The sequence below is a fragment of the Columba livia genome, chromosome 17, assembly GCF_036013475.1.
Source record: "Columba livia isolate bColLiv1 breed racing homer chromosome 17, bColLiv1.pat.W.v2, whole genome shotgun sequence".
NCBI lineage: Eukaryota > Metazoa > Chordata > Aves > Columbiformes > Columbidae > Columba > Columba livia.
Genome location: NC_088618.1, coordinates 10,713,219 through 10,735,982, shown reverse-complemented (window position 1 = coordinate 10,735,982; position 22,764 = coordinate 10,713,219). Strand labels below are relative to the sequence as shown.

Below are 22,764 nucleotides of genomic sequence, written 5' to 3'. Positions count from 1 at the left end.
CAGAGAGTACCCAGTGGGTTGACCAGTTCTCACCCATCCCAACCTCTGGCTTCTTGGCCACACTTCAGTGGCCCTGAACCCCATTCATCCCGAATGGGCTGGTGGCCCCTGGGCATCAGGGTGTGCTGCTGGGGAGGAATCTGTCCCTCCGGCACATGGCCCCCCACTCCCGTTAATCCTCCCCCTTGTCGGGCATCTGCTCTGCGGGAAGAGGCGGCGGCAGGGCCGGCCACGCCAGCCGCCTGGCTGCCATCTGCTCCCAACGAGCCCAGGCGCTAATGAGCCCGTGGCCCCGGCCCAAGCTGGGGGGAGAGGGGCTTGAAAAGAAAAGCAGAGGGGGAAAAGAAAAGCCCCTTCCTGGGTGGGGGGGCACTGTCAATAGGGAGGCTTTTGTCTGTCCCTGCCCTCCGGCTCCAGCTGGCTGGCGGTGGGAGTGGGGAGAGCTAATTAGGCAGCTTGGGAGTTGGGGGGAGGTTGGGGGGAGCTGGGGCGAAGTGAGCAAGGGGCAGAGCCAGGGATGTCCATGGGACCCACTCCCTGCTGTTTGCAGAGCCTTCTTCCTCCTCCTCCTTCCCCCGGCCCCATCCACCTGCCTCTCTGCTGGACCAGTGCTGGGGACTGTGGTCCTGCGGGCTGCCCCGGCAGGGTGAGGGACACCTCTGTCCCCAGACGGGTGGCCTTGCTGGCATGTTGGCAGGATGGACCTGCCCCAGGTTGGGTGGGATGCAGTGAGTGCTGGGTGGCACAGCTGGGCTCAGCACCCATGGGTGCCTTAGCCAGGTGACCCAGCATGGGATGGTGGACAAGCACCTAAGAAAAGGGACCTTTGGAAGACCCCAGAGGAGCCCAAACCCACCCATGGGGTCTTCTTAGGGACTTCAGGCTGGGGCAAGCATATTATCGATCTCATCTCCTCGTCCTCCTCTTCAGATAAGAGATGGGGAAGAAAGCAAAAGGGGGGTGATTTCGCTGGCTGGCTGGAGAATCATTTTGTAGAAATACTTGGTTTCACCCTTGAACAAAACCTCCTACAGATCCCTGGCTATTGGAGAGTCCGTGAGGCTGTTTCATAGAGGTATTGAAGTGCGGAGCAACAGGCCAGAACAAAATGTGGTGGTTTAGGGATTTGTGGGGCCAATGCCTGTCCCTGCACTGGGTCCGGCCAGCCCCTGTCACCGCTCATGTCCCATCCCTGGAGAAGGAGCAGAGCAGGGCTTTGAAACCCCGTGCATGCATTCGCATCCATCCCTCACGGTCTAAATAATAAATATTAAGGGCTGTGAGGCCCTAAATAGTAGTAGCAGCCATCCCAATTCCAGGGATTGCGAAGGAGCTTCTGCCCACCGGCAGGTGCTGCGGTCATTGTCCCCTTGCTGTCACTGTCCTGCCTCTGCCATCCAGGGCAGCCAGTCCTGTCCTGTGTCCCCAGCTGTGTGTTGGGGGGGGTTCCCTCCGGATCCCCGGACACAGGGGATTTCTCCTTCCACAAGGGCTGTGGCTGGAACTGAGCCCTTTTCTCCTCAGCTCCGTTCCTATCCCTTTCCCACAGCTCTGTGCTTGGTGGCTGGACCTTTCTATAAGTACATTTTTCTATAAGATGAACTTATCAAAGGCAAACCCCGTGTCACTGAAATGAAATCATTTCATGCATGACCACCCTTTCCTTCTCTCTTTTTATTTTTTTTTTTTTTTTTTTTTCCTCCTTTTCTCCATGTGGCCACTGAAACCTCTTCATCATTGCAAAGCCCAACCCAGGCAGCAAAGCCCAACTCAGGCAGCAAAACCCACCCCTGTTTGGGCTGCAGGTGCTGCTGGGGCTTTGCTGGGTTTGGCCTGCGCCCAGGGCTGTGGGGGCAGGACACCCCCTCCAGCAGCGTGCCCAGGTCCAGTGTCCATGTCTTGGTGCCACCATCGCCCAGCAAAGGCCACACAACCTTCTGCGGGATGCTGGGTGCTGCAAAACCAGCTTCTGCATCAGCTACTCAAGCCGAAAGCGCTGACAAACAGTGGGAGTTTAAAAATAGCAGGGTTTTTTGCACGTGGCGGTAGCACTTTCCCTGCCAGTGCAGCAGGGACTGCAGGAAGGGCTTAGGGAAAATAAAAGTTGGGGAAAAAATATCTATTAAAAGCTCTGTTGGTGTTTCAGGCTGGCTGAGGTGGGTCTCCCAGCCCGTGGCCATGGCAGGAGGCAGCGGGGTCAGGACTAACTGCTTCACTGATGACCCATTTAACACTTCATGTTTAATTTATGTCTTGTCATTAATGAAAGAAGCAGCTGCTGCTGCCCAGCCAGGCCGAGGGCTTTGTGTGGAGCAGAGGTGACAGCGGGGGCACCAGGGAGGGCACAGGGGTTGGGGTGCTTGTGTGGGCTGCAAAGACCTTTGTGCTGGTGAGCCCTGGGGGTCAGTATCAGATGCCCACCTCACGTGCAAGTGGTGAAAAAGCTCCGAGACCCACTGGCCATGATGAGAAAATGAGTTTTCTCTGCCACTAACACCAAATTGCAGCAGCACATCATCCCGGTGGAACTCGATGGCACTTTGGCAGTGGGCTGGTTGTGTTGAATTTATCTCCGTGCCCGTGGGTGCTTGGGAATGTGCATGTTGGGATGTGACTGGAGGAGAGCGGGGAAGGTGGCTGTGATTTTAGCTGCATTACTGTCAGGATGAGGAATTACCTATTGCCGAGCAAGAGAAATATTTTTGCGTTAAGCGAGATTTCACAGTTAAAGACCACCTGCTGAATTAATCTGTGGGTCAGCTGGAGCTGCCGTATAACCAACCGCCCACCAAAGTGGTGCATGTATAACACCAGCGTATAGTAGCACGTAAATATATCATAACTTATTCTCTGCTGCTCCATCACCTGCAGCCTGTGGGGCAGCCCTTCTCGGCGGGGCAGCCGTGGCACACCGAGTGTGGAAGGGCTGTTGAGGCTTTGGCCCTTGGAGGATATTTGCCTCTGAGACTGGTGATTTCAGCTCTGCAAACCTATTGCCTAGAGAGCATTTGCCCTCGTCACAGCCCCCCTGCTGTTGATCAGAGCATGGCCAGGTTCGTTATGATGGAGCGAAGCAAGACAAGTGGGTTCAGCGCTGCTTCTTCCAAGAGATGGGTTTTTGTTTGCTGAAATACTTCGATATCGGGAACGTATTGGGGGGGGGTAAAAATGCAGCTATCTGCCTGTCACAGCCGCCTGCCCCTTTGTCTGTCTGTCACTGCGTGTGAGAGAGTTGCTGAAGGACGATGGTGGGTAACGCGTGCAGCAGCAGGAGGTGCAGCGGGTCTGGGTGGGCAGCACTGGTGGAGGAGCAACAAGGGGAGCTGATGATCATTGCAGAGACAGGGCCGTTCTGCAGCCCAGCCCTCCGGGGAGCGGTGGAGCACATGGGGTGTGCCTGCTAACTGAGGATGGACGTGATCTGCTGTGACCTCCTCTGGCCTTGTGTCCCCAGACCCTGGCTGGCTGCCCTGGGGGTCCCTGTGCAGGGCTGAGCTCTGCAGGACACAGGACAGGTTCTGTGCATCTCCCCAGGATCCCAGGGCATCCCCAGATACAGTGACTGAGCTGCCGGTTCTGTCCGATGGCTGGTGAAGACATTGGCACCGCTTTGGGCCAGTCCTTGTGCTCTCCTAAACATTTCCCACGTGTGTTTCAGGAGCCAGCACAGGTGAAGATTGTCATTCAGGTGTTTTGGAGGGATCTTGGGGTGTTTTGGAGAGTCCAGGCTGGCAGACACAGCCGTTTTGTGCTCCAGTCACATCCCTGCCTGCAGCTGTGATGGGTCGTGTACCTGTGTCCCTGTCCCTGCCCTCGCCGTGACTGTGGAGCATCTCGGCACCTGGGGGACAGAGCCAAAGGCACAATACCTGCAGCACATGCCAGCAGCAGGTTTGGCCCCACTATTGCCGCCTTGTTCCAGTGGTTACTACCCGATTCCCCTCAGAGGTTCCCCAGAAGTGTTTTCTCCACCCACAGCCCCAATTTCCCCATCCCTCTGAGCAGGCTTAGATGCTCTAGGGCAGGTTCTCTGCATGGGAGCTGCCGCCATGGGGATGAGTGGGTTAATTTGCAGTAGGAGTTCGGGGGCTGAAGAGCTGCCTGCCGGCTCTGCTGGGCTGCCAGTGCCACCGAAGGCCCATTCATCCCTGATTAATGGAAAGTGAAAAGCAGGATCCTGAGGACGAACATCTCCTCTGCCATGGGCTGCGCTGCCAACCCTCGCCCTGCGCTGCCGCCGGGTTTGTCCCACACAGAGCAGAGGACAGCGGGTCTTGTTTTACCTTTCTGCAGCAGAAAATTGGGCAGCGAACCCCGCAGCCACAGCCTGAGCCCTGCCTGCAGATCCAGCACTGGGACACGGCCACCGTCCCGCTCCCGCCGCTCGCGCTCCCCGCCCCGGCGGTATCGATTCGGCCTGAACTCCCTTTAACGTGCTGTGATTTCTCTCAATTAGGCTTTGAGCGAGGCCTCTGCAGCGTTCAATAGAGCCAGCCCCAGTGCAGTGCCTGGACCAGGACGGTCCAGGGGGAGATACTGGGAGATGCTCCCACAAACCCGACAAGAGCATCCCTCGGCATCTTGTTTTCCCCAGGAGGATAATCGCATTGCTTAAAGCTTGCTCCTTGTCCCCTCTGCCTTCCCTAGCTCTTTCCATCGCTTGGACCTGGTCGCTTTGCTACCACAGGCCATAGGACAGATTTGCCACATCGTTAGCTGGTTCATCTTCCTAATTTAAACGAACACCAGACCTGCATGGTGCCCCTGCTCTGTGCAGGAGCGGCCCTGTCACCAACCAGAGCCAAACTGAACCCGAGCAACCCTCATCTTCCCATCCCCAGCACAACCACCCTGCTTTCCCCTTTCTCCTTGGTGGCTGTCATCGCCTTGGGGACATACTTAGTTGGGCCTTGGTGTCACATTGTTTCCGGCAAACTAATGGGCAGAGTGCTTGTTTTCAGAGGTTGTATAGAGCAGAAATCCCTGCACTTCATCTCCAGCTGCAATTACCGAAGCCAAGTCGATGCGGTTGATGGTAATAGGATGGTAACACTGTCTGAATTTGTATTTAATGCTGGTTCCGAGGGTCTATAATTTTCATCAGCGCCACATGACTTTTTATAGAACAGAAAAATGTGAGAGCAGTTAATGAGCTGTAATTCTGGAGAGCTTTTGCCTTGATTGGGACTAATTATTTTCTTTATAAAAATAATTAACAATCCACACAACCTATGGCGTGAAAGGCATGTGGCATTAATTAAACCATGTGGTATTTTCAGTGTGCCTTTATCTCCCCTTTCCCAGCACACCCCGAATAGACGGTGGTGTTGCACAGGGAAAGCCAAGCTGAGCACAAGTTGTATTGGGGTTTGGGCTTGTACAGGGCAAAAATGACAGGTCCTGAGTGAGGGGGCTGCATCCAAATTGCCCCTGCAGCCTCTTGGTCTTGCATGTATGATAAAAATCCTCATTTGGGTAGGAAAAGCTGTTTTGGGTAGAATATGGTGATGGTTTTCATGCTTGGGCTGTCCGTGGGGTGCAGACGGGTTGCTGGGGATGTCTCTGTGTTTCGGCTGAAAAGCAGCCGGTGGGACCCCAGGACATGTGCAGAGGGCTGTGCTGGGTGCTGTCACTTGCAGTAGGACATTGGGATGTCCCAAAATTGAGAGGGTTGTTTTGTACAGATTGAGCCCTTGTTCTCCAGCGTTCCGAGATCCTGGGATGAGTCCCAGGTGAATGTACCCAGCGCCGACAGCGCAGGGTTTGTGCACACTTACATAATATATAGTTGTTAACAAGACTAATTCCTCTATTTTCCTGGAGGTGTTCTGAGAACTAATGAATATATTTGCATAATCTTGATTTTGTTTATGAATAATTCTGGATTATCCAAATGTGAATAACACCGGGGCTTTGCCGTTCTAGATTGCCTTTCAGCTGAGGATAGCGAAGCATTTTACAAATATTAGTTCAGCCTCACAAATCCCAGCAAGCCATGAAATTATTATTACACCCAATTAAAGATGGATGTGCTGAAAAGTGAAATGATTCTCTCCAGCCCCTCCTGGCTGGTTCTGCCAGGGGTTCCCACCTTCCTCCTCCACACCTTCTCCTTAGGGAACAGCAAGCCAAGAAATATCCTCCCACTTGCTTTTTTGGGATGATTTAAAACAATGTTCAGAGTTGCAGGGTGGTGCGGATGGATGGGGAGAAGACCTGGGAGTGAAGGGAGATTCTTTTCTGGCTCTGACCCCCAAATAGCCTCGGGTGCTGCAGCACCGAGCACCCCAGTGCCAACCTCTTCCTCCTTGGAGTACAGCAGGAGGATAAAAGGACAAGAGGACAACTCTCCTTGACTTAAAACCCCCTCATCAGTCCCACCTGGGCAGCTGGCAGGACCACCAAGGTGTTTCCCATGGGACCACGGGGTGTCGTGGGGAAGGAGGGTTTGGTTTGACCCATCTCCCACCCATGAAGCTGCAATTCTGCAATTTCCCAGCTCCACTGATGTAGGAGATGTGATACAGGGGCTCTTATGGCCATAAAAATCCCCCAGCAGGATGTCGCGGGGGGGTTAAAGCCCATTTACCACCTCCCTTCCTGCGCTGGGAGCGTTGCAGGCTTGTCTCACCGGCAGGAGAAATCTGTTGCTTCATTCCTTTCCACAGGAGCTAATTGCTGCCCACGCGTCCCCAAGCAGGGACATCTGCTCCTCGTGGTGTCACTGAGCCCTCCCGGCCCCACGTGGCCCTGGGCATCCTGGTGGGATGGATGCTCAAGAGACAAGTCTCAAATGGGAGAGTGTCCAGGGACCCCCGTGCCCCAGGACACCCGGGTTGGGGACGCCCATTTGAATGCACCAGCAGATCTGTTTTGAGGGGAAATGAGCATTTTCTAATGTTGGAGTCGTTTCAACCCTTGGGATTGCTGTTTGTTAGCTGTGTGAACAGGCTGGGGTTTTTTGGAGTTATCTGAGTGTTTGGGCCTCCAGTGTGTTTTCCCCTATTCTTCCAGTGGTAATTCACAAAAAAGAAAATTAAGGAAGAGGAGGAAAGAGGTTTGTGTGAGTGGCAAATGGAGCATTGCTGCTCTGAGTGCAGATCTCCAGCCGTCTTCTTGCTGCCTCTAACATGCCTTATTACTAATTCATTTTTAAAGTGATCTCTCAGTGCTCCCGGGAGCTCCTGGTAACTGTGGACTTACAGTCCCCTATTTGATTAAAATTTAACAAGCTGTGTTATTCTCAAACACACTAGTTTTCTGCTGTTCGCCATACCAAGCAGCATGGGTTTTTGGACAAAGGAGGGAATGGGCACATCGCAGAGAGCGCCCGTAATGATCAAGCGCCGTGGATGTGGCATCCTGTCCCCTGTCCCTGCCACCACAGATAGTGACCTCCAAAGAGGTCAGCGCTTCTCTTCCTTTAGTTGTGTTTTTGTTTCTAAACCCTGGAGCTTGGAGTGCCCCAGACCGTGGGTCGGGGTGTGCAGGGCTCCTGTGCCGTGGTGCAGCTCAGGGTAGCGTCAGCACTGCTGGCTTTGCCTGCAGGCACCAGCGAGAAGCCAAGCCTCCTTTCCTATTCCCTGATGGAGGAGAAAATTGGCTCCTTTACAGGCGTGGGAACCTGCAGGGTGTTTGTCTGAGGAGGACTGGAGGAGAGGAAAGGCACAGGATTGTCCCACAGCGTGCAGGTGCTGTGTGGCGCGAAGCACCGCAGGGACCTCGGAGCCGGCAGCGTGGGAGGCACAAGATGCCGGAGAAACAGCTCGAGATGGGGCAGCGGTCCAGGTTTCCTTTAGAAACAATATGCCTGCCTGCCGTATTCCTGGGCTTTATTGCTGCTGCTGCTGGCGGGCAGGCGGCAGAGCCATCCCGGGTTGCTGGCAGCGAGGGAAGGTGACGCCAAGCCCGGTGAGGCAGTCGGGAGTTGGGAGAGCTGAGGGATGGGAAGTGTCCCCAGGGAGAAGGAGACCCAGCCGTGGGGACATGGAGAGGCTGTGCTCACCCTCCTGCCTTACCTTACCTAAGAGGGTCCAGGTTAGCATCGCTTTCCCCCATGTTTTACCCTCCACCAGAGCTGTGCATCCCTCGTGGCTCAACGGGAGCCACCGCCAGCTGGTGCCCGGGCCAGAGCCGTCCCCGCGGGCTGCGGCCACACAGCATCCCCCGCAGCATCTGCCACCCACCCTGGGCCTCTTCCAGCAGGGAAGCTCCTCTGTTCTGCTTCAACCATGCATAGCAAATCAGCTGCTGGAAAATAAAAAGCCAAGCTGCTTTTTTGGCCTGGGATGTGATAAGAGCGGTCGTTAAATGTTTCTGGAGTCCAAGAAGCAAAAGGAGCTGCTGCTGCGTTTGGGCTTGCAGCGGGACGTGTGTTCCTGGGAGCAGGAGGGGGAGGAGAGTCACAGTTGGCAAAAATTGGATGAAAAATGTGTATTACGGAATTGTATTTCTCTTCTGTGCTTAAACTGTCTCAAGAAAACCACGCGCTTTTCTGCAGCTGGTGCCTCTGCTGATGCACGGAAAAAATAGCGGGGAGAAGATTAAAATGGAACTGGCTTGGAGTCTGTGTAATCAGGGAAAATATCTCGGTGATTTGCTATTATAATTTTCAATAACAAACTGCAGGGCTCCTGCCGCACTAATAATAACAGTTTGAATGTGGTGGGGGAAGAACCTGCCGTGGGGTGTTTGTGTGTGTGTGTCTGTGTGTGTGTTCATGGGAAGCACTTACAATTTTTCCCATCTCCTAATTTTGAAGAGGTATTTTTAGTGCATATTTCAAAGAGCTTTACGTAAACACATCTGCTGGAGTTTTGGCATGAAAATGTCTTTACAACCTTTTTTCCTGTCCCCTCCCTCTCCTGGGACAAAGGAACAGTTTGACCATTTTCTTTTTCAATCAGATGAGCAAAGCTGGAGAGCAAGAGAGAAAATAAAAGGGTCGTTTTGCCAGTACCAATAGGCTTCTCAGCCCAAAGTGGTGGGTTTCAGAAAAGCCCCAAGCAGCTCAGCCCATCCTCTCCACGGCCAAGAGCCCAGGGCAGAGCCGCAGGGATGCAGGAGAGCAGGGACCCCAACCTGCCGGCTGCCCCCTCCTGCGCAGCCAAATCCTCTGGGCAAGGAAAGGAGAGGAGGTGAGAGATTCAGTCATGTGTCCTCACACTTTTCGAGTGTTACGAGGAGGTGGAAGCATCCGTGGTGCAAGCAGCTGTGGGCACAGGAGTTTCTCCCTCTTCCCATTCCTGTGTCCTTTCACAGGCTGATGTTCCCAGTCCCCAGGCGAGACATCCATCATCGGTTTAATGCCATTGGAACATTCACAACTAATGGGCTCATCAGAGATGCTTCAACCTTTTTCATTTTGGGGGCTCCGGTTGGCTGGAGCCGCTTCTACCTTTTCACCGGAGGCTGTGGAGATGATGGGAACGTGGAGCCAGTCAGGGCTGAAAAGGGCAAGGTAGTAAAGTATCCATATTTGTTTTCCAAATGCTCTGTCCTGAGCTTGGAAACGCTGTTGGTGCAGGTCTGTGAAGAGCAGTCAGTGCTCAGGGTCTCCAACGTGCTGCCCTGCGGCACCACGCCGGATCCGCTCGGGCTGTGCGTGCAGGACCTGAGCCAGCTGTGTGTGCAAAGTAAAATAAATTATAAAAAATAAAAGGCTTGCTTAGCACAATCCAGCCCTCCTGCACTTACGCTGCTGCTTGCAAAGCCAGGCCATGGAGGGCTGGCGCTGCTGGAGCCCGTCCCGCAGAGGCAAGGGATGATGTTGCTGAGGTTGGTGATGCGGTGGCAGCATCCAGCAGCTGGAAGGTCACTAGGAAGACAATTTTCCTGCTTTTTTCTCCTCTGGAGAGGAGTAGCTGAGTTACTGCAGGGGAGAAGGATGATTGATGAAAGCTTTGTGGCAAGAGATGGCTTCAGGGGCAGAGGAGCTGGGCTGGGGTGCGGGAGCCTGCGGGCAGGGGAGGGGACGACGACACGCAGGAACTTCAAGTGCACACCAAACCCGCACCCATTGCCTGTCCCTGCGGGGCCGGGGGGGACGGGTGTTGCTGGGCTCAGCTCCCAGGGATGCGTGCATCACCAAGAGACACATTTCTTGGCCTGATGAGACGGCACTTGGCCATGGGCTTGGGATGGAGGAACGGGGATGGTGTGAGTTAGCTGTGCTCCCTGGGGCAGCAAACACCCTGTGCCTTTGCCTCGTGGTTTCACCCCACTTCAGATTAGGAATATTGGGGTTCTTTCCCGCCAGTGACCTTTTCAGCATCATTTCCCTCTGCTGTCAATGCATTCTGTTCGGGGAGGAGAACACGGGAGAGCTCAAATCTGATACCAAAATGTGGAGATGGGCTGGTGGGTTCTGAAAAGCAGTGAAAGGCTTGGGCTGGTGGGAGAGGCGAGAGCTGCTGCTTCACTTCCAGCCTTTGAAAATCTGGCAAAAATTGCCATCAGCCCAAAAAACACCTCCTGGACTGGAGGCTGCTGGAAGGCACAAGGGGAGCGCCCATGGCCAGAGGTTGCACAGGGCATGTTTTGCAACCTGGCGGGTGTCCTGCTGCGTGGGGTCTCCCCATCAGGAGCAGCGGTGCTGCTTTTGGACAGGTCTGATGGGCAGGCTGTTTTTTTACAGAGAGAAAAAAAGAAAAATGAGTGCAAGCAATTGAGTTGTCTACTGGAAAGGGAGAAACTCTGAAGGCAGGCAGGACGGGCGGGCAGCTGCCAGGAGCGCATCCTCGGGGACAAAGGCACAAACTGCGGTCCTTGCCCCACGGTGGGGCAGCCTTGTCCCCAGCGGGGCAAACCCTGGGCATCTTCCTGCCTCCTCTTCCTCCTGCCGACTCCGACACGCGTCTCTGCGGGCAGCGCGTCCTCTGCGCTTTCAGCCGCATCGCCCTGAGCATCCTCACTGCCCTCCCAGCGCCGGCTCCAGCAAAGCACCCGCAGAGGGTTTCTGCTTTCTGCTGCTGGCAGGGGACGGACTGGGGAAGGTGTGATAATCCTCTCCTCTGAGGCCACAGTAATTGTTCATACCAAACTGCAAGCATTTGTATATCGGTCATGAAAAATCACAAAAGGCGACCAAAAAAACATTGTGTTTTTATATGTATATTCAATGTCTGTGGAGCTTAACGCAAGGGGATTACCAGCCAGTTTAGAGTGTTAGTGACTCTCGGCATTCATCAGAGGAGAACATTTGGTTGAATTGAAGCCAGCCTTTGATGGGATTGGAGAATAATTATTTCCATCAATAATTACTTCCAAGCCCAGAAGAAACGGTTCCAAGCGTGTTGCAGGACAGGAGACCTTCCTTGCCTCAAGGCCAATGTGTTTTAACCCCAGAACCTGAAAATCCCATTAGTGGGAGCAGGGATGGGGGTGAGAGGGACATCGTCCACCGTGCCAGGGTCCCTCCTGCCAGGCAGCGCTGCCCCAGCCGGCTGCCAGCCCAAGGCCCCTCCAGCCCCCGCTGCTGGAGCTGATCCAGCCCCGACTTTGCACAGGTCATTAATTTGGGGACATTTTTAATGGATACTAATGATTGAGCCTCAGAAGACTGTTCTTAAAAGGGGCTTGGGAAAGGCCACAAGCTAATTAGCTTGCACAAAGAAAGCGATTAACCATGTAGCTTCCCGGATGGTTAAAAATAACATAGATGTTGGGAAGCGACTGAGGGATTTATTACAAGCAGAGTAATAGATTTTTAAAACCATAGGGACCATCACCTCCTGCATGTCCTAGGCCACAAATGATTCACCCAGCTTCCCCTCATTGACCCCTATCACTTGTATTTGGCTGATGCACGTCCTTAAATGTTCCTGAGATTGGCGTCAAAATGATAATGGGAAGAAATGGGGACAATGTCTCCACCAGCTGAGCCCAGGCCACCGTTGGTACCACCCCACAGCCCTGTTGGGTTTGGACAGGCCAATACTTGTTTATTTGTTCGAGTAATACTCTGGATGACACCAAAAGCATAGCATTCATGATGCCCCTGCCCGGTATGGTTTATGGCTTTCCATGAACCTTTCTGTTCTTCAAAATAAACATCTGCGGGGCCTGGAAACCAATTTACTTTCCCCCTGAGTGTCTGAGTTCAGACTTGTTTGCGTTTGTTTTCTCCTTGTGGCTTCTTCTTACCTTTTGAGCTTGCCCTGCCCAAGCCCTGGTGTTTCTTGGAGACTTCTCACCACAAGCGTTCCCTGCCCCAGCTCTGCTCCTCACCAGCTCTTACGGTCTCCCCAGGGCTCTTGCGGGCGCCTGCCTGGCCCAGGTAGTTCCCCTCAGCTCTGCTGGGCCCTCCCAGGTTCTCCAGTTTGGGCTTTCAGCAGGACCAGGCGTGTTTACTGGCCCAGCACCCGATTTGTAGGCGCAGGGCAAAGGGATGTTCTCTAGCTCCCAGAGCTTTGCTTCCACCTGAGTGCAGGTGAGGAGGTTGAGGAGGAGCGGTGGGGTATTAGCAACCCGTAAGAACAGCTCTTTATTGCTCTCTTTCTCTCCTGTTGCTCCTGCAGTGCGACACTCGGCTGCTTGCCGTACCCTGCGGAGGACAGACGTCCCGAGAAGCCGAGTGGCCGTGCGGTGAAGGAGAGCTCCACCACCAACGGCTGCGTCAAGGGGAAGGAAAGACGAGACCATGCTCGCCGTAGGTCACGCAGGTGGGAGCCAGGGCCACCAGCAGGGTCCCTGTGGAGCAGGAGGGTGGTGGAGAAGGTGTCTGTAACTGTTTACGTAGCCTGAGCCCCTGCTGGGGTCTGTGAGAGCTTAAATGATTGTGTGAACGTACCGCAAATGTACGCCATTTAATGAAATCCTGTAGTTTGCTTCCCGTGCACGTCTTGTTCTTACAGCCCCTTTGCCAGCGGCCCTGGCTGGAAGATGGGTGACCTGCCAGCATCCCTGGGTGCTACCCCTGCCTGGGCATTGCTCAGTGATTCCCCTGCTCACAGCTAGATCAGACCCGCAGCGCTGCCTTCGTTAGGACACGGCTCCCTTATCGGTTCATCATTAGCCCTTGACAACTTGAGTGGAAGCGGGGGAAATGAATCAAACATCATAAATTAAGCAACTAGGGTCTCTGAGCCCTGGCTGCTGAACTGCCTCGGGGATTAAAGCCTCTCCCTTTGGTTAAAGATGCTGGAAAGAAAGAGCAAGACAGCACATTTCATATCTTCAGATTTCAGGCTAACCAGAACAATAATCTAAAGTGTACTTTTAATTAGACTTTGATTACAATCATGGCGAAACAATTAAAATCGGATCAGTGCGGGGAGAAAACTTCCACTTCAAAGACAAAAGGCTTTATATTGGGAGCGGGAAGAGGGCTCTATAGAACCCGCCTGTGGCTGCACAGCACAGTCAGAGGTTTCTCCCTTGGGCGAGGGGGCTGAGACGCACCCAGACCTGCTTGCTGGGGGTCCCAGATCTGTGCTGGGGTCCAGTATCCTGATAACAGAGGGGCTGAGAAGGGTGTTCAGGTCTCTGGTCTAGAACAGAGCCTTAGGTTGACCTTGGGCCAATGTCTGAGCTTAGCGGGAACCAGCTGTCTTCACAGCTCCCCCCTGCACATCCCCTGCCACTGACAGGTCAACGTGCTGCGACATTGGCTTTGTGTTAGCACTGTTGTTGCACATGACATTAATTCTTTCTGCAGAAACTGCTCAGTTTTCAGGTTGTTTCTGTAGTGAAGATCCCACAGCGTTGTCCAAACCCCGGATCACCTTCACACATTCCCTACTAGTGTCTGGTGGGGTGAGAAGAGGGGAAACTGAGGCACAAACCCAGCACCCTCATTTCCAACAGTGATTTTTGCAGCAGCCCTGAGGAGCTGGTTGTGTTCACCCCCAGATCCCTTTGGGGATCCACAGACAGATCTGGGATCAGTCTGGGGATCTGCAGGCTGTCACCAGCTGTTCCCCATCTTTACAAGCATTTGCTTTGGTTAATGAGTAGCCACAGAATATCTGTCATATTTTCAGCCCAGTGATCTGAATTAATTTAATCATGGTATTTGCTTTTCATTGAAATATAATGCAATTCAGTGTCGTATGTTTAAAAAATAAATTAATTTACAGGAGGCTTTTTTCCAGGGTTTAACAACTGTGTAAGAGATTTGTATCTTGTTAAATTACCATAGCGTCTCAATAAATGTATATATTTCTCATCAATTGCTATTTAACATATGTCAAGTCTCTTATTATAGTTAGATGCATCTGGCTGCAGTAATTATTGTATGCAAATTAAATGCCAATTAATTATTTAAAGCATATTTACAAAGAGCAACAAAACCTATAAATCTGTTACGGAGTTGTTAACCTTAGCAAACATGTTTTAAATAATCATCCAGCGTTGCTGTGCTGTACAGTAGCTGTCTCATTATATCTCTATTAGACCCGCAGAGGAGACACTTGATTTAAAGTGTGACAAAATTATTCGTTAGAGGGTAATTAGGTGCTCGCCTGTACCCCGGGTGCACCATGGAAATTGATCGCTCTGCCCTGGACATCCCTGAGGTGGGGATGGGAAGGAGCAGTCCCATGATTCAGCTTTTATTTTTCTTATTTTAAATTATTTGGCTTTGTCCAACTACTCAGCCCCTCGTGCGATGGGGACCGTGTGCTGCTGCCAGCCCGGGGGAAGAAGAAGAAGAGGAAGAAATCCGGCCGCAAGAAGCGAAGGAGGTGAGGGTGGCCATGGTGGTGTGTGGGACAGGAGGGGACAGGAAACCCTCAGCTGCATGTGGGGGGGGGAAATATGGTGTGTAAAATGACGACTGGACACCCCACAAGTCCGTGTGTGGGGCTGGGGGTCCCAGCCCTGGCCACAGGTAGAGGAAGGCGCCGCCATTTTCTCGCCCTCCCCTCAGGGCGTGCAGGCCGGGGTGACCCTGCAGCCCGTCCTGGGGGTCCGGGAGCCCCCTGGCCCCTCGTCACCCCGGGGAGATGCCGCTGGTGGTGGGGTGAGGACTGGGGTAGCTGGGGAGGGCCATGGGGAGCTGTGTGGTCCCTAACACCGCTGTCCCTCCTCAGGTCTCCCTCCTACAGCCCCTCGCCTGTGAAGAAGAAGAAGAAGAAAAACTCCAAGAAGCGAAAAAGAAACAGGTATTTTTTTGCGTGTGAAAATGTAATTCCCTGCTGGCAGGGGTCGTTGGGGGGTTCGGACGAGGGGTGGGGGACGTGACTGATGTCACAGCTGGTTGAGCTCTGCAACAGGAGGGCAGAGAGAGGTGTCCAACCCCTGACCCTCCGTAATGGCCGCCCAGGGCGCAGAGCCCCACGGGAGGAGAAGCCGAACAGCAGAGCTGGGGTCCCTTTGGGTGAGGAGGGCATGGAATGGGCTGCACACCCAGGGCAGAGAGACATGAGCTGCTGGGGTGTGGAGGAAGAGAGACAGATGAGCCAAATTAGTGCGATGTGTGCAGAGCCGCTGCCCGCTGTCCTGTTTCGCATGGCGCCCGCCCTCGGGTCACCAATGGATCAGCGCTCTGGGCTGGCACTGGTTCCTGTCCCTTATCCCCAGCCTGCACAACATGTGTCAGCATTTGGACCAGGAAAAGGTTCAGCCCAGCACACCCCATCCACATCTCAGTCTTCCCTCCCAGCCCCAGGTGGCTGCCTCCATGTTCTCCTTCTGGAGCCTATTTTTAATTTCAAGAGCACAATAAAATTTTAAAATTACAAAAATTTTACTGTTTTCTCTCAACCATTAAACCAGTATTTGAAGAGAACAGTGGATGCTGTCTCCCTTGGAAAGCTCATGTATTTATAACACATTGAACCAAAGAGAAAAGCTACTAAAAATGGGTAAAAGTTGAGCTTGAATATTAAATAAAAGTGAGGGAGAAAGTAGGAGAGAGAAGGTTATAGAAACTCCCTTAAAATAGTTCCTTCCTAAGAAGGGATTCTTATGCTCTTTTATGGATGCCATCTTGTGAGAGAAGTCCTGGGTCAGATGCTCCTTGGCTTTGAACCTTCAGTGCCATTTATGCCCCTGCAAGCACATCGTCTCTGATTCAGATTTTCCATTTTGTGAGACCCTGTATTCAATGTACATATTTGTGTCTTGCAGGTTATCTTCGAAGAAGAGAAGACACAGGTAAGAGTTGAGCAGGTGTGCGTGGTCCCTTAGAAATGTGACTTTAATGGTGTCTTCAAGATCTCACAAGGTTGATGTTGACTGGGTGGGGGCAGAAGACACTTTTCTTCTGTGTCTCCTTGTGGAACCCCCTTCACTTCCCCCATTCCCTGTGGGTCTGGGTCTACCCTCTCCCTTTTCAGGCTTATGTGTTCCTCAGACCCCACAGGAATCGGGTCTCCAGCCCAACCTGTGCAATCAAGCACATAACTAAAAAAGACCTCGCCGTATAATGTGGCCCCTGGCAACCTCATCCATGTTGCATCCATCCTGCATCTTGAGTCTTCATTTCTCTTACGGTTTAATTTGCACACAGTCTGGTATCCCCCATCAGTGCCCATCTTCGAAACATTCACAGGTGTATACTGGAAGAACTCTCCTGATTCCAGTACGTACAGTATCAAAAAGTATTAATCTTCTCTATGGGAAAATGCAGAGTCACCAGGATGGCTGATCCCTTTGAGGATCCTTTTTGGCCGAGCCCACGATTCAGATTTGTCAGCAGGCACTCAGACCCCCCGTGCTGCAGCAGAATTGTTAATCCCTTTCATTTTTATTGCACGCTCTCGGGCAATCTGGTTGTGACATTGACGTGTGATTGTGCAGCTTTTTATCAGAACAGAAATCTCTGAATTAATTAGCCATTTCTTATTTAGTTCTTCGAGCCCCAAAAGTAAGAGAAAGGAAGAAAGAAAACACAAGAAACAGTAAGTAGTGATTCATGGTGTTCCCTGCCCTGCCTGCACAGAGCTGCGGGGCTGAGAAATGCTTGATGTGATGGGTCCCCTGGAGCTAACGCCTGCTGCACAGCCCTAAGCAATTCACAGGATTATTTCAAAGCTAAAACCAGCAATTCTGGTTTTGTTGGAAGGGAAGAGGGTTTGCAGAGGCTGGAGATCTTTCCTCACCCTCTCTTTTGTGCCACCTCATTCAGAACTTTCTTTGTATCTCACAGGGATGTAGTGTCTTATCCATCCAGTTGTGAGCAGAGACTCCAGCTTTTCTGCTGAGGGCAGCATGAGAGGATGAACTCAAACCTGTGGAGCGCGGTGCCCAGAGGGCAGGCTGGGGCGCTTTCCAAGAAGGGCTTGAGCTCCTCCTTATTTGCTGCTCTTGGAGGTTCCAGTAGGGGCTACTCGTGATATATGATACAACCAACAATCTGAATGGGAGCAGAAAGCAAAGGGGACTAGGGAAGAGAAGGGATTGTATGGAAGTGATGTAGGTTGAAAAAATCAGAGGTTGAGGCTCACATCTGCCCTGGAGTGTTAGCAGAGCACAGTCCTTGACCTGTGGGGCAGAAAATCAAGTGGTACGGTATGAAATGTGGTTCCTCGGGGCTGGAAGGAAAGCCTCTCAGCCTTCTCTGTTTTACACTTTCTTCTCTGTTTTCCCCTGGGAACTGCAACTTACAGCTTCTCACCTGCTTTTTCAGAGCAAGGAAACAGCTGTAGGGCTGAACCCTGGGCACCAAACCCCTGGCTGGCTTTGCTGGGACTTGGGCTACCCTGCTAGAGACAGAACCTAGGCTAGCAGATGGAAATCTGCAGGTTTGTTTGGTATTAGTAGGACCTGCCCTTTAATTCATCCCAACACAACTTTTAGCTCTTAGGCAGAAAGGAGACAGAGGGACAATAACCCATGACACCACCAGTGTCACCCCAATATACACTGGGACTGAGAAGACTGGGAATCCATGAGGTGCAGAGCAAGTGCTGCCTGCACAGACCATCTCTATTGTGTGCAGAAAGCCCATCTCCTTTTCCATATGATTTCTATGTGTTCAATAGCACAGACACTTTTTGTTTTGTTTTATGCTGTGCACGCAGAAATCCCAGTGGTAAAACTGAGGCTTCCTATGTTACCAGTAAAAGCAGGAATCTCCCAAACCCAGTGTAGCAGTGGCCAGTACGCAATAGCTTAACTATGGTAAAAACAAAGATCAGATCCTTGCTTGCACCGACTGGGGGGAAGGAGCTGCCAGAATTGCTCTTTAGGGATAAACCAGCCCTCGTCTTTCAGCTCACAAAGAGCTGAGCGACTCCGAGTTCCTGCAAACCTTAGTGCTCCAGGGTGTGGATCAGATGGATCCCATGAGCCAACTTAGATCAGGATTTTTGTATAATCACACTGCTTTGGCTTATCTTTGTGCGGAGCAACTGGTTATCTAAATCACACAGGACCAGTTTTTCCTCCTGCAGAAAGGGAAAGCTCTTAAGCTGGAAGGACTGATGCAGAGGGTGAAGAGCAAACACGGGTTTTCATACAAATACACCCCGTGAGGGGGAGATGTTCAGTGTTGCTGATTTCAGCTGTATGAAAATAAGGAAGGAGGATCCCAACATATGAAGTTTGTAAAAATATAATCATAGGGTGTGAGAAGCAGCAGAGAAAACAGCCAGGTGGCATTCAAGCAATTGTCCGGGAGGTTGCCCTTTCATCTTAAAGGAGATGCTGTTCTCAAGCAATTGATTTGCTGAGTTTTTATAGTGGCAAATTGCTAAAAGCGGTCCAGGCAGGTTGTGTTAATGCTGTCAGTGCCTGGTATAACGCAGCCACGAAAGCAGACTGTTCCCACCAGCCAACTCATCTCCAGCTCTGCCTGCTGGCACTGCTCTGCCAGCCTGAGCAGATGGTCACACTGCCAGACCTAAAATAATCTGCTGCGGTGGGCAACGATGAGAGGGACTGGGCACAGGAGGTGACAGGTAGCCTGTCAGCCACGTCACCCTGCTCTCTGCGTGCAGGACTTCAACTCTTGGCACCAGCAGCAACTGCCCTTCAGTAACGGGGCCAGGTCATCCCATAGGAGCAGCCTGGAGGGAGCAAGGGGAAGCTCGGCAGGGCACAGAACCTGCGTCCCTGTGCACAGTTTGCTGGTGACTGTCCCGGGCCCTGTCAGAAAAGGCTGCAGCAGTGACTGGACACCTGTAAGAAGGCAGGTAAAATGGTCCTTGCCCTTGAGGAGGAGCTGTGTGTAAGGCAGGCTGCCATTAGCAAAGCTGTACTTTATATAGCAGCCGTAGGAGCTGCCTATAGGACTGTCTGGACCGCAGAGAGCATGGGGAAGACTGGCTGTCACTGAGTGTCCTGCATTATTTGGAGCCTGTCCGTCTGCATCTGCTCTTTAACAAGGAACCTGCCCTACAGAGAGGGTTGGAGCAAGAAATGTGAGGGCTGGAGCTTTGTCATGGGGTGCCTGGAGGGACAGTGCTCCCCCAGGGACGCTCAGCAATGAGAAGGTCCCAGGCTGTTCCCTGGCTTAGCGCAGGCTGAAGGATGATGGGCAGGCACATGGCTCTCTGAATTATTGAAAGCCGAAAGAATTGGAGTTGCCTGCTGCCCTCCTGCATGCTAGTCCATAGATCTTCCCCCAGCAGGCTACAGAGCCAACCTAATAGCTTGTGGTTAAAATGCTAGGATAGATCTCGGTAAGATGGCTTGCCTTAAGGTCAGTGTGGCTATGAAGGGATGGAGAGTTTCTCATGCCTTGGTGTCCTGCACAATGTTTCACACACCAGTCTCTTTAAAATGCAAATCTCCTTTCTGATTTGAATGTTATTGACTTCAGCCTCCAGCTGCTGGCTCTTGCATCCCCCTGGTTTGCCAGCCTAATGGTGCTTTTCCTCTCTGCTTCTTCAAGCTCTCGTGGGCGCACCCGGAAATCTCATCGCCATCGCCACTCTCGCTCAGAGAGCTCCGACTCCCGCTCCCCCAGCTGCCGAAGCAGGTAACGTCACTGTCCCTGAGCATCCTGCAGTCCTTCCCGGGGGGCTCGAGGATGTGATTGTGAGAGTGTGTGTGACCCGAAAACTCTGTGCAAAGCCACATCCCGTTCTGGTGGCAGATATACCACACGGTGGGGGTTGAGCTTCTTGTGGTCTTGGCCACAGGAGGGTTTTGCCTCGAGGAGCTGTGGCTGCAGCTTTTCAGTCCAGCAGTCACTTCTAATCCCCTTGGCTGATGATCAGCCCGTGGCAACTGATTCCAGCCTAGTCTCCCTTCCCCAGCCCAAGGGCTCTGTACTGCTGATGTCCCAGGAAACCCTTAAACATGATCTTAGCAATGGAAATCTATTTGCCCATGGCAGTCTATAGCCACTATCTTTGACCTGATTAAAATCTCTGTCCTGTGGATGACAGATGCGTCCTGGGGCCAGCTAAATGGATGCTGGTGCTAGAGCTGGCATCACTGCAGTAGCAAGTCGCATGGTTTATACACATCATGAGTTCATGCTTCAGGTTTTCTGAAAGCGCTTGAACACACCACCCCCGCTCTCCCGCTTCACTCCTCCTAAGTACTGGGAATTTTCTTATGAAAAGCTGAGTATCAGTGAGGGGAGGAATATGATCAGTAATTGGAGGGGTATTCGTGCAAGAGCAGAGCATCTTCTCTTGCAGGTGTATTACTATAGGGACATTCAAAGCTATGTGAAAGGGTGGTCACCATAAAATCAGGAATTAGAGATGAAATTTGAGGTCAAGGTCCAAAGCCTGTTTGCAAAGTATTTTTTTTTTTTATGTAGAAAAGCAAAACACCCCTTTTCTTTCCATCATGGCTCCACAAAGCAGTCAGGTGGAAGACCTTCTCCCACATGCAATGGCCCAGCCCAGAGCTGCCAAGGGTTCGCGTGGAGTTGGTAATGGGCACTGCTGCAGTATCGAGGAATAACGGTTTGACTGTCTGTGTTTTCTGGAGGCACAGAGCCAGGTCTCGGGAGGAAGGGCGTAAAACACGGCGGAGACGCTCCCGGCACCATTCAAAGATCACAGCCAAGCCAAGCGCCTCTGCAGAGGTTCAGGCCAGCCAAAAAACCAGCCAAACCCTCTCGTTCTACAGCTTCCTGTCGCCCAAGGAAGTCGTAAGTATTACACACTGTGCTGCTTTGCTTGAACTAGCCACAGGAATCTGGGCAAGAAATCAGATATGAAATTTTTATAACTCAATTGTAGCCATGTTAGACAAAGTTGGTTAAAACTGTATTATTTATTAATGGTGCTGTTCTTCAATGTATTTAAAGTCATTCCTTCCTTCAGCACTTTCACACCAAGGGTGGGGCTGGAGAGGGAAAAAAATTGCAAAGGCTCTAGCCTATGAATAATGAATTGAGGACATTTAACAACAAAAAAGTGGCCTCCAGCAATGATATTTTATAGGGAAGTATTTGTTACGCAGTCTTTGCTCAGCTGGATGTGAACTTAATTCATTGGTCTTCATGTCCGAAAGTTCAGCCCTTCAGGGGAAGAAAGGCAATCAAAGATACATAAGAGAAACATTTACATTTAATGAGTTGGTGATTATTGGCAGGGGATGTTTTCTGACTATCAGGATCCTTCTAGGATCACTGTTGCTCCGGACTGACAAGCCCAGGGGCCAAATTCGGAACTTACAAGGAGCTCTCGTTGATGTTAATGGGAACTGCACGTGCAGCCGAGGGGAAAATCAGGCACAGTGCCTTGGGATGTTTTTCCATACATGTGGAAAGAGATGGTGTAATACGTGCCTTAGAAGTGAGGGAGCAAGAGATGGAGGGAAATATTAGATACAGATTGATAAGAAGTTTTCCTTCTCCATGGCATGTTTCCCCTTTGTTCTTGGTAGCTGCAAAGCACAGGTGTGATGCTCTTTGATCGTGGTGTTAGTATCCAATAGGCATTCTGGAGAGATAAATCGCTACATAGGACTCAAGGTAGTGCAGAATCTGGTACTCCTGTGTGTGGATGTGTAACTTTAGAGGTGTCTTGACTACAGAGTCCTCCAAGCCCCAAAGTGCTATATAATGGGGAACTGATTTTTCTCCTTTAGGCCCAGTTATCAACTGGAAATAGCTCTGCCATAAGCAGTAGCTACATCAGATGTGAGATAGATAGTGCCAGCAAGAGGAGGGACTTTATCCACTCGCCCGCACAGACAGTGTTCCGAACAAAATACACAGAGATTATACGTGGGTACAGACAGGCACAAGCTGTCTCTCAGCATTATAGATATGCATATTTGCTCTCATTATATACATCTACCGAGTGTGTAATGCACATGTGAGTCACTGCTTATAAAACCATATAAGGTAGAGCGAATAGCAGAACCTGCACACCACGCTTAGCTGTGTGTGTGTGCGCACGTGCAAAGGAAGAATAACAAGGTATGAAGCTTTTATTGTCCTGAGCCTGGGGTGTTGCCCTCTGCCAGCCTGGGAAGGTAGGAATGAGTTAAGAACTCCTCCCAAAAACCAACCAGCCAAAGACTGCATCGTGTCACCAGGGTGGCTGCTTTTTGTTGGGTTTTTTTTGGTTCAAGCTGTGTGTTTTACATAAATGTTTTCAAGTCTAAGCCTGGTTTTTAATTGGTACTAGGTTTCCTCTCTCTGAAGCCAGGCTCCCTGAGTCCTGTGAGGCCGACTACAAGCTGTTCTGTTCCCTGAGCAAGTGTAAACTCTAATTTAAAATTGTAAAAGCTTTCAAATGAGCTAAACTCAAGCATGCTGCACTCCCCTTTCCACTTGCTTCACTCAGAGTAAACGAGCACACAAGCTGCAGGGCAGGGAAAAGCGGAGCTTTATAGTTACGGATGCAGGGGATGGATGTAAAGTAAAAGTCATCAGGCCCCTGCTGCATTCTTTCTAGTAAAGGT

General features: G+C 51.7%; 1 protein-coding gene across 4 annotated transcripts in view; it reads left to right on the top strand.

Moving 5' to 3' along the window:
- Positions 1-22,764, top strand: part of SRRM4 (serine/arginine repetitive matrix 4) — a 44,397-nt gene that overhangs the window by 4,363 nt on the left and 17,270 nt on the right. Inside the window, exons 2-8 of one of the 4 annotated variants that reach the window (XM_021284453.2) lie at positions 12,519-12,662; positions 14,598-14,684; positions 15,033-15,104; positions 16,072-16,098; positions 16,794-16,844; positions 19,781-19,867; positions 20,842-20,998. In XM_021284453.2, the coding sequence (XP_021140128.2) occupies positions 12,519-12,662; positions 14,598-14,684; positions 15,033-15,104; positions 16,072-16,098; positions 16,794-16,844; positions 19,781-19,867; positions 20,842-20,998 (625 nt within the window). Of the gene's footprint in view, positions 1-12,518; positions 12,663-14,597; positions 14,685-15,032; positions 15,105-16,071; positions 16,099-16,793; positions 16,845-19,780; positions 19,868-20,835; positions 20,999-22,764 lie in introns of all 4 variants that reach the window. The other 3 variants (XM_021284452.2, XM_065033806.1, XM_065033805.1) reach the window with 3 other exon arrangements.